The following is a 9914-nucleotide window of genomic DNA, read 5'->3' as shown; positions in this document are numbered from 1 at the left end:
TTATTAAAGATATTTTGTTTTCTCTGTAAATCTGTGACTCATTCTCTCCACGACGACAGGCGGCTTTTTTTTTTTTTTTTTCCCGCGCCCGGCTCTTTAAAATCGGCCCGCCCCTGTGATGCGTCCTGGTGCCGCAGCCAATCAAAAAGCCCAATACGGATGGTGCAGGTCCCTTCTTCCCCCCAGCCAGTCCGCTTCCCGTTCGAGTCACGCGCTCCGGGCCTCCAAGAGGGCCAATCGGAAGGGCAAGCTTCGAGGCGCTGCGTGATCACGTGGGAGAAGATGTGCTGCTTGAAGACCAATTAGAGTCCTGGAAGCGCGGTGGGGCCTCCAGACGGGGGCGGGCTTAAGGGTGACATCTGCGCTTTAAAGGGTCTGGGTCAGCTGCCTGTCGACCCTGTGGAGTCTAGCTGCTGGAGTCACGGCAGCTGCGGGGAGAGATGGCTGGGGAGCGACCCGGCACGGCGCTCCGGCGCAGACGCTGGGGGCCGCGGATTCTGGGCTTCTGGGGAGGCTGTAGGGTTCGGGTGTTTGCCGCGATCTTCCTGCTGCTGTTGTCTCTGGCAGACTCCCGGTCCAGGGCTGAGAACGACTTCGGTCTGGTGAGTCACCCGTCACATAGCCCTATCACCGACCCATGCAGGTGATCGACACCTAGTGTCCCCCGGGACGCGGGCGGCTGAACCGCTTTTCCGCAACAGGACCCTTTTCTTTCTCCCAGACCCCGTTTCCTCCGACGGCTCCCTCTCCGGGTCCCCGTCTTCCTCCTCATTCGAGCCCCTTCCTCTTCTGGGGTCCCCTTCCCTCCCTGAAGGCTTCTTCTCCTCTCGTAGACCCTCCCCTGCTCCGAACCGCTAGCTTCGCTCCAAACTCTCCTTCGTGTTCCTCTTTCTTGTTCTGGGTCCCCAGCCCCTACTCGGGATCCCCATTATATCCTCCCTCTCCCATCGGAACCTGAGTTCCTAAAACCCCCAAGACAAGGTTGTATTTGTTGACCCTTCCTTCTCCCATGACAGGTGCAGCCGCTGGTGACCATGGAGCAACTGCTGTGGGTGAGCGGGAGACAGATCGGCTCAGTGGACACTTTCCGCATACCACTCATCACAGCCACTCCGCGGGGCACTCTCCTCGCCTTTGCTGAGGCAAGGAAAATGTCCTCATCCGATGAGGGGGCCAAGTTCATCGCCCTGAGGAGGTCCATGGACCAGGGTATAAAGATGCCTGGGTGAAAGAGCCGGTGCTAGGTCGGATGAGTAGGCAGCCCAATGGGCCCAAGGGCCCTGAGGATAGGGGAACTTAGAGGGTTGATTGCCTGGGTTCCTGAGGGGTAAGGGGAAACTGACAAGGGCAAGTGTCTAGGACAGTGATCTGGAGATTGGGATCACCAAGGAGTTGGACATTCATTCAGCAAACATTTATTGGGTACCTACTATATACCTATACTAGGCACTGTTTTAGGTTTAATGAATATAGCCACGAACAAAACAAAAACCTCTGCCCTCACAGGACTTAAATTCTGTTGGAAGGAGACAGACAAACATAATAAACGAGCAAACTTTTTTGTGTGTTTCAAGGTGATAAATGCAATGGAGAAAAATAAAACAGGACAAGAGGTATAGATAGTGCAAGTGTTGGATTGCACCCTGGGGCTGTCGGAAGGCCTGGGGTCCCTAGCAGGAGGTGGGAAATTAACGGGAAGTGGTAGAAAGGGTACCTGCGGAGTGCTCACTCTGGGTTTCTTCCTCCAATTTTTTCAGGCAGTACATGGTCTCCTACAGCGTTCATTGTCAATGATGGGGATGTCCCCGATGGGCTGAACCTTGGGGCAGTGGTGAGCGATGTTGAGACAGGAGTGGTATTTCTTTTCTACTCCCTTTGTGCTCACAAGGCCGGCTGCCAGGTGGCCTCTACCATGTTGGTTTGGAGCAAGGATGATGGTGTTTCCTGGAGCACACCCCGGAATCTCTCCCTGGATATTGGCACTGAAGTGTTTGCCCCTGGACCGGGCTCTGGTATTCAGGTCTCTGTCCTAGGAGATAGGTGGAGGGGGCTGCCTTGTGGAGAGTCTGAGGGATACCCGCAAGTGGACTCCTTTCCAAGGGGAAGATTCTCTGAAGTCAGATTTTCTGGCTTGGGTGGGATTCCTTGAAAGACAGGGCATCCTGGTAGGAACACACCATCAGGAGGAGAGGGAACTTTGCCATTGGCTTTCCATTTGGCATTGTCAACAGGACTGTGCTAGTCCATGCAATACCCTCATGCAGAGTGGAAAAAGGCACTGCCTCTTTGGACAGACACAAGCCTGTGCTGGGGTGCACAGCTTGGCAGTGAGCACAGGTTGGGCTTAAGCTCTCGTGCACCCTGTGGCTGGGCCCCGGTGCACATGTCCAGCTGCACACCCTGGGAGAGCTTCTTAATTCAAACAGGGTGTGTGTTTATGGGATCCGACTGGAACCCTCAGTGAGCAAGGGCCGAACTGAAGGGGACCATACATGTGATTGCATTTGGGAAGTGGTGGGTTCCCTGTCCCTGCCTCTGAGCCTCTAGAGTCTCCTTCTGTGACACCCAGTTCCCTTTCCCACAGAAACAGCGGGAGCCACGGAAGGGACGCCTCATTGTGTGTGGCCATGGGACGCTGGAGCGGGACGGAGTCTTCTGTCTCCTCAGCGATGATCATGGTGCCTCCTGGCGCTATGGGAGTGGGGTCAGCGGCATCCCCTACGGTCAGCCCAAGCGGGAAAATGATTTCAATCCTGATGAATGCCAGGTCAGGAGTCCATGAGATGCTCCCTACCCATTTGACCCTCCCTGCCCTCCAGAGCATCGTTTCACACACAGACCCAGGGTCTGACTGCTCAGCTCAGTGCCACACACCCTTGCTCCCCTCAGGGACAGGGCATTTTGCCTGTTCCCTCCCTGAGGTCCTGTCCTCTCCCCTCAGCCCTATGAGCTCCCAGATGGCTCAGTCGTCATCAATGCCCGAAACCAGAACAACTACCACTGCCACTGCCGGATTGTCCTCCGTAGCTACGATGCCTGTGATACACTGAGGCCCCGTGATGTGACCTTCGACCCTGAGCTCGTGGACCCTGTGGTAGCTGCAGGAGCTGTAGTCACCAGCTCCGGCATTGTCTTCTTCTCCAACCCAGCACATCCAGAGTTCCGTGAGTGCCTCATGGGTGGGGTCAGCAGGGAGAGCCGTGTGTCTAGATAAGGCCTGGGCAGAGACCCTCCCTCCCTGACTCTCCTGCTCTCCCCAGGAGTGAACCTGACCCTGCGCTGGAGCTTCAGCAATGGTACCTCATGGCGGAAAGAGACAGTGCAGCTATGGCCAGGCCCCAGCGGCTACTCATCCCTGGCAACCCTGGAGGGCAGCATGGATGGAGAAGAGCAGGCCCCCCAGCTCTACGTCCTGTATGAGAAAGGCCGGAACCACTACACAGAGAGCATCTCCATGGCCAAAATCAGTGTCTATGGGACGCTCTGAGCTGTGCCACTGCCACAGGGGTATTAGGCCCAGGACTCTGCCTTCAAGACCATGGGTCTGTAGAAGGTCTGCTGGAGATGTCTGAAAGACAGTTCCATCTTCATTTAGACTCCAGCCTTGGCAAAATCACCTTCCCTTTACCAGGGAAATCACTTCCTTTAGGACTGAAAGCCAGGCATCCTCTCCCACAAAAAAGTCCTGCCCACATCCTTCCCATGTGGCCAAGTGTGGCCCCACCACCCTCTCTGCCCTATCTCCCGGGACATTGATTGGTCCTGTCTTGGGCTGGGCTAGTGAGCTGTAGAATTGAATCAATGTGAACTCAGGGAACTGGGGAAGGTTGAGCCTCCTCTTTGGTGTTGGGGTAAGATAACTGCTTTCAAGAGGGCTGGTGAAAGTCCCCAGATGGCAGGATATTTGGTTTCAGAGTAAGGACTAGGTGCACCACCCCCATTGACTATTTATCAATCAAAATGTTTGTAACTTAAAATTTTTAATGAAGGATAATGAGTATTTGTAGAGTCTCTATGGTTCTGTCAATGTACATCTTCATGTCTGTTTCCCTCGTGTATCCTTGTGAGCCTGGGTAAGTTCTGGGGAGAGAGCTGACGTGCATATTGCCTGTGAAAATCTGACTTTGGCAAATCAAATCCTGTTTTCCTTTTGACATTCCCTCTTTTTTTGTTGTTGCTTTTTTTGAGACAGGGCTCGTCACCCAGGCTGGAGTGCAGTTGCACAATCACGGCTCACTGAAGCCTCGACCTCCTGGGCTCAAGTGATCCTCACATCTCAGCCTCCAGATTAGTTGGGACTACAGGTGGGTGACATCATGCCTGGTTAATTTTTTTTTTTTTTTTTTTGAGACGGAATCTCGCTCTGTCGCCCAGGCTGGAGTGCAGTGGCCGGATCTCAGCTCACTGCAAACTCTGCCTCCCGGGTTTACGCCATTCTCCTGCCTCAGCCTCCCGAGTACCTGGGACTACAGGCGCCCGCCACCTCGCCGGGCTAGTTTTTTGTATTTTTTAGTAGAGACGGGTTTCACCGTGTTAGCCAGGATGGTCTCAATCTCCTGACCTCGTGATCCGCCCGTCTCGGCCTCCCAAAGTGCTGGGATTACAGGCTTGAGCCACCGTGCCCGGCCCCAGCTGATTTTTTTTTTGAGACAAGTCTCGCTCTTGTCCCCCAGGCTGGAGTACGATGGTGCAATCTCAGCTCACTGCAACCTCTGCCCCCCAGGTTCAAGCGATTCTCCTGCCTCAGCCTCCCAAGTAGCTGGGATTACAGGTGCCCGCCACCATGCCCGGCTAATTTTTGTATTTTTAGTAGAGACGGGGTTTCACCATGATGGCCAGGCTGGTCTTGAACTCCTGGCCTCAGGTGATCCACCCGCCTCAAGCTTCCAAAGTGCTGGGATTACAAATGTGAGCCATGGGGCTGGCTGGCTGTTTTCAATTTTTAGTAGAGACAAAGTCTCACTATGTTGCCTAGGTTGGTCTCAAACTGCTGAGCTCAAGCAATCCGCCAGCCATGTTCTCTCAAAGTGCTGGGATTACAGGCTTGAGCCACCGCATTCAGCCTATAAGATGTCTTAAAATCCACACTCGGCCAAGCGTGGTGGCTCACACCTGTAATCCCAGCACTTTGGGAGGCCGAGGTGGGTGGATCACAAGGACAGGAGTTCAAGACCAGCCTGGCCAATATGGTGACATCTCATCTCTACTAAAAATATAAAAACTAGCCGGGCGTGTTGGCATGTACCTATCGTCCCAGCTACTCAGGTGACTGAGGCAGGAGAATCACTTGAACCAGGAGGCAGAGGTTGCAGTGAGCTGAGATGACACCACTGCATACCAGCCTCGGTGACAGAGTGAGACTCCGTCTGAAAAAAAAAAAAAATCCATGTTGTTTTATAGTTCTAACATGGGGTAGGATACTATCCTCCATGAAATAGGGTGCAAGTGTGTGAAATACAGATGGGAATCCTGTCCCGGCTAGCCTGACAGGGAAGTGAGCACTTCCTATGGCAAATTATGTAAGAAAATGTTCCCCAGGCAGATGCTTATGAAAAGAATCTGGGCAGCCTGCAGGTGAGTGGGAGAGCCCTTGCTTTCCTCCATGTGGAAGGAAAATGCAGTGCCTAGATGAGATGTTAAGAAAGTTAAAAGGCGGTCGGGCGCGGTGGCTCAAGCTTGTAATCCCAGCACTTTGGGAGGCCGAGACGGGCGGATCACGAGGTCAGGAGTTCCAGACCAGCCTGGCCATCATCGTGAAACCCCGTCTCTACTAAAAATACAAAAACTAGCCAGGCATGGTGGCAGGTGCCTGTAATCCCAAGCTACTTGGGAGGCTGAGGCAGGAGAATCGCTTGAACCCAAGAGATGGAGGTTGCAGTGAGTTGAGACCACACCACTGCACTCCAGCCACCACTGCACTCCAGCCTGGGTGACAGAGCAAGACTCCGTCTCAAAAAAAAAAAAAAAAAAAGACAGTTAAAGACTGTGGGCTGAGGGCCACATTCATTTGCAGTTAGAGGTTTGTTTTACTTTTAACTGTTTCTCTAAGAAATGTTGGGATAATTTATTCTGTCTGATGGAAGCAGTAGAATAATCCCAGTATATGTCAAGGCATGGTATAATTTTGTAATATTTTATCCAGAATTTGTGATCAGTAATATAATATTTATTTTTTTATTGAGACATTTGTAAAAACACACAAAAGTAGAGAAAATAGTTTAATGAACCCCATGTACCCAGCATCCAGTTCCAACAGTTATCAAGATGTTGCCACATTTGCTTCTGTTCCTTTTTTCTTTTCCTTTTTTTTGCTGAAGTATTTTAAAGCAAATCCCAGACCTCATGACATTCTCCCCTACATTATTAAGTATGCATTCATTCTTTAAAATGAAGTTTTGACCGGGTGCCTGACTCATGCCTGTAATCCCAGCACTTTGGGAGGCCGAGGCAGGTGGATCACCTAAGGTCAGGAGTTCGAGACCAGCCTAGCCAACATGGCAAAACCCTGTCTCTACTAAAAAATAAAAATTAAAAAAAAAATTGCAGAAACCCCATCTCTAGTAAAAATATAAAAATTAGCTGGGCATGGTGGCGGGTACCTGTATTCCCAGCTACTCAGGAGGATGAGGCAGGAGAATTGCATGAATCCAGGAGGCAGAGGTTGCAGTGAGCCGAGATGGTGCCCCTGCACTCCAGCCTGGATGCAGAGTGAGACTCCATCTCAAAATAAATAAATAAATAAAAATAATAAAATGAATGTTTGGTTATATAACCATAATGCCAATGCAGACCCAAAAAATTAATAACTCTGTGTCATCATCTAATACCGTCATTATCCAAATTACATCAAATGTCTCAAAAGTATTTATAGATGATTTGTTTGAATCAGGATCCAAAAAGAATCTACACATTGGCTTTACTTCTTCTTTTTGTGCAGACAGGGTCTCACTGTTGTCCAGGCTGGTCTCTAACTCCTGGACTCATGCATTCCCTCCTGCCTTAGCCGAGTAGCTAGGGTTACAGGCATGTGCCACTACATTTGACTCACATTGCATTTCGATGTCTCTTAAATCGCTTAATCTACAATAGTCCACCTCCTCTTCCCTTTTTTGTTCTTTTTTTAAATGCCATCTATGCAGAAACAGGGTTATTTGTCCTGTAGAATGTCCCATTCTCTGGATTTGTCACTTTGCTTTGTCAGTGTCATTTAATTTATTCCTCAATCCCTTGTATTTTAGTTATCAAACCTCTGAAGGTTTGATTGGATTCACATTCTATTTTGGAGGAGCAAGAGTCCTTCCTAAGTGCTTCCTATTGTACCTGCACTGTCTGCTTGTCCCTCTCTGACTCAAGCTGTGATTGAGCAGTGGGTTCAGATAGCCATAGCCTGACCTCTCTCTTGTAAGTTTCCCCATCAACCTTTCAACTGACAGTTTGATCCACACATGTTTTGTCTGATTCAGTTATTCTATGAGGGGTTGCAAAAAGGTGATTTTAAAATTCTCCTATTTCTTCTTCATTTATTAGTTGGAATTCCTCAGTAAAAAGTTCACTGGCTGGGCGCGGTGGCTCATACCTGTAATCCTAGCACTTTCGGAGGCCGAGGTGGGCAGATCATCTGAGCTCGGGAGTTCGAGACCAGCCTGGCCAACGTGGCAAAACTTCATCTCTACTAAAAAAAAATACAAAAATTAGGCCAGGTGCAGTGGCTCATGCCTGTTATCCCGGCACTTTGGGAGGCTGAAATGGGTGGATCACCTGAGGTCAGGAGTTTGACACCAGCCTGGCCAACATGGTAAAACCCTGTCTCTACTAAAAATACAAAAAATTAGCCAGGCATGGTGGCGGACACCTGTAATCCCAGCTACTAGGAAGGCTGTGGCAGAAGAATCGCTTGAACCCAGGAGGCAGAAGGTTGCAGTGAGCCAAGATGGCACCATTGCACTCCAGCCTGGGAGAGAGAGCAAGACTCGGTCTCAAAAAACAAACAAACAAAACAAATACAAAAAGTAGCCAGGCATGGTGGCACCTGCCTGTAGTTCCAGCTACTCGGGAGGCTGAGGCACGAGAATCACTTGAGCCAGGAAGGTGGAGGTTTTCAGGGAGCTGAGATCACACCATTGCACTCCAGCCTGGGTGACAGAGCAAGACTTTGTCTCAAAAAAAAAAAGGGCTCATCAAGGCTATTTGGTTACCCTGATTACCCTGAAACATGGTTTATATAGGAAAGGTAAGATAAATGCTTAATTTTCCCCTTTCATTAGTGGTTTTGAGAGTAAACTGATGTAATACTTTACTCTTGGTCAGTAAACCACATTGTTACTTCATGGGACACACACACAGAGGGCCTGTCGGAAGCAGGGGTAGAGCAAGATAGGTAATGTGGTTGTGGGGTTCGCCTTTGTAATGCAGATCACTAAACAGAGGTGAAGCAAGGAAGAATGGAGTGCAGCATCTGCAGCAATTGGGATGTCAGCTGCATGTCTAACACCACTACAAACCAAACAGGCACAGTGGCTCATGCCTGTAATCTCAGTACTTTGGGAGGCTGATGTGGGAGGATCGCCTGAGGCCAGGAGTTTGAGATCAGCCTGGGCAACATAGTGAGACCCCATCTCCACAAAAAATAAAACTAAATGGGCATGGCGGTGCATGCCTGTAGTCCAAACTACTGAGGAGGCTGAGGCAGGAGGACCACTTGAGCCCAGGAGTTCAAGGCTGCATAATCAATGATTGTGCCCCAGTCTGGGTAACAGAGTGGGACTCTGTCTCTAAATAAATAAAGAAAGCACATTTTACAAAGTTTTGCTGACAGTTTTATTTATTGGAAATAGTGGAAGACAGGAAAGGACACTGTGAGTGTCTGATCCATGAACTACTGCCTGCTAGAAACAGAAGTGCTGGGAGGCTTGAGAGAGAGACACGACCTTCCTGGCTAGGTGTGGTGGCTCAGAGCTGTAATGCTAGCACTTCGGGAGACCAAGGCAGGATGATCAAATTCAAGGGCAGCCTGGGCAACATGGTGATACCCCATGTCTAAAAAACTGAAAAATTAGCCAGCTTTCCGGACCTGGCAGAGCAGGAGGCGCCATCATGGGAGTTGACATTCGCCACAACAAGGACCGAAAGGTTCGGCGCAAGGAGCCCAAGAGCCAGGAGATCTACCTGAGGCTGTTGGTCAAGTTGTATAGGTTTCTGGCCAGAAGAACCAATTCCACATTCAACCAGGTTGTGCTGAAGAGGTTGTTTATGAGTCACACCAACTGGCCGCCTCTGTCCGTTTCCCGGATGATCTGGAAGATGAAGCTTCCTGGCCGGGAAAACAAAACGGCCGTGGTTGTGGGGACCGTAAGGGACGACTTGCGGGTTCAGGAGGTGCCCAAACTAAAGGTATGTGCACTGCACGTAACCAGCCGGGCCCGCAGCCGCATCCTCAGGGCAGGAGGCAAGATCCTCACTTTCGACCAGCTGGCCCTGGACTCCCCCAAGGGCTGCGGCACTGTCCTGCTCTCCGGTCCTCGCAAGGGCCGAGAGGTGTACCGGCATTTCGGCAAGGCCCCAGGAACCCCGCACAGCCACACCAAACCCTACGTCCGCTCCAAGGGCCGGAAGTTCGAGCGTGCCAGAGGCCGACGGGCCAGCCGAGGCTACAAAAACTAACCTTGGATCCTACCCTCTTATTAAAAAGATTTTGAATGCTGAAAAAAGAAAAAAAAAAATTAGCCAGGCATGGTAACACACACCTATAGTCCTAGCTACGTGGGAGGATGGCTTGATCTCTTTGACCCCAGGAGTTCCAGGCAGTAGTGAGCTATGATTGCACCACTGAACACCAACCTAGGTGACAGAGTGAGACCTCATCTCCAAAAAACCAAACCAAAACAAAAAACCTTCAAAAAAGAAAAAAAGCTTGA

The 9914-nt window shown here is 50.5% G+C and overlaps 2 protein-coding genes across 4 annotated transcripts; both read left to right on the top strand.

Moving 5' to 3' along the window:
• The first annotated feature begins 291 nt into the window (after positions 1-291).
• On the top strand, positions 292-4013 carry NEU1 (neuraminidase 1). 3 transcript variants are annotated; one of them, XM_033216672.1, is made up of 6 exons: positions 292-602; positions 1017-1209; positions 1758-2020; positions 2585-2767; positions 2942-3164; positions 3261-4013. In XM_033216672.1, exons 1-6 carry the CDS (start codon positions 441-443, stop codon positions 3485-3487), a joined length of 1251 nt encoding a protein of 416 aa, XP_033072563.1. In that variant the 5' UTR covers positions 292-440; the 3' UTR covers positions 3488-4013. The 3 variants fall into 3 exon arrangements, with proteins under 3 accessions (XP_033072563.1, XP_033072564.1, XP_033072565.1); XM_033216673.1 differs by lacking the exon at positions 2585-2767 and having other exon boundaries at positions 3261-4011; XM_033216674.1 differs by lacking the exon at positions 1758-2020 and having other exon boundaries at positions 313-602; positions 1017-1142; positions 3261-4011.
• Positions 4014-9065: 5052 nt separating this feature from the next.
• On the top strand, positions 9066-9707 carry LOC117086970 (60S ribosomal protein L18-like). The gene has a single exon (XM_033216675.1). It carries the CDS (start codon positions 9094-9096, stop codon positions 9658-9660), a length of 567 nt encoding a protein of 188 aa, XP_033072566.1. The 5' UTR covers positions 9066-9093; the 3' UTR covers positions 9661-9707.
• Positions 9708-9914: the final 207 nt, after the last annotated feature.

Source organism: Trachypithecus francoisi, unplaced genomic scaffold (genome assembly GCF_009764315.1).
Source record: "Trachypithecus francoisi isolate TF-2019V2 unplaced genomic scaffold, Tfra_2.0 Lachesis_group10, whole genome shotgun sequence".
NCBI lineage: Eukaryota > Metazoa > Chordata > Mammalia > Primates > Cercopithecidae > Trachypithecus > Trachypithecus francoisi.
Note: the sequence above shows the minus strand (reverse complement) of the source record. Positions and strands in the feature narration are given on the sequence as shown.

Coding starts and splice junctions, on each gene's coding strand:
- NEU1 (XM_033216672.1), top strand. CDS start 441: ATGGCTGGGGAGCGACCCGGCACGGCGCTCCGGCGCAGACGCTGGGGG. Junction 1,210..1,757: donor GAGGAGGTCCATGGACCAGG/GTATAAAGATGC, acceptor CAATTTTTTCAG/GCAGTACATGGTCTCCTACA. Junction 2,768..2,941: donor TCAATCCTGATGAATGCCAG/GTCAGGAGTCCA, acceptor CTCTCCCCTCAG/CCCTATGAGCTCCCAGATGG.
- LOC117086970 (XM_033216675.1), top strand. CDS start 9,094: ATGGGAGTTGACATTCGCCACAACAAGGACCGAAAGGTTCGGCGCAAG.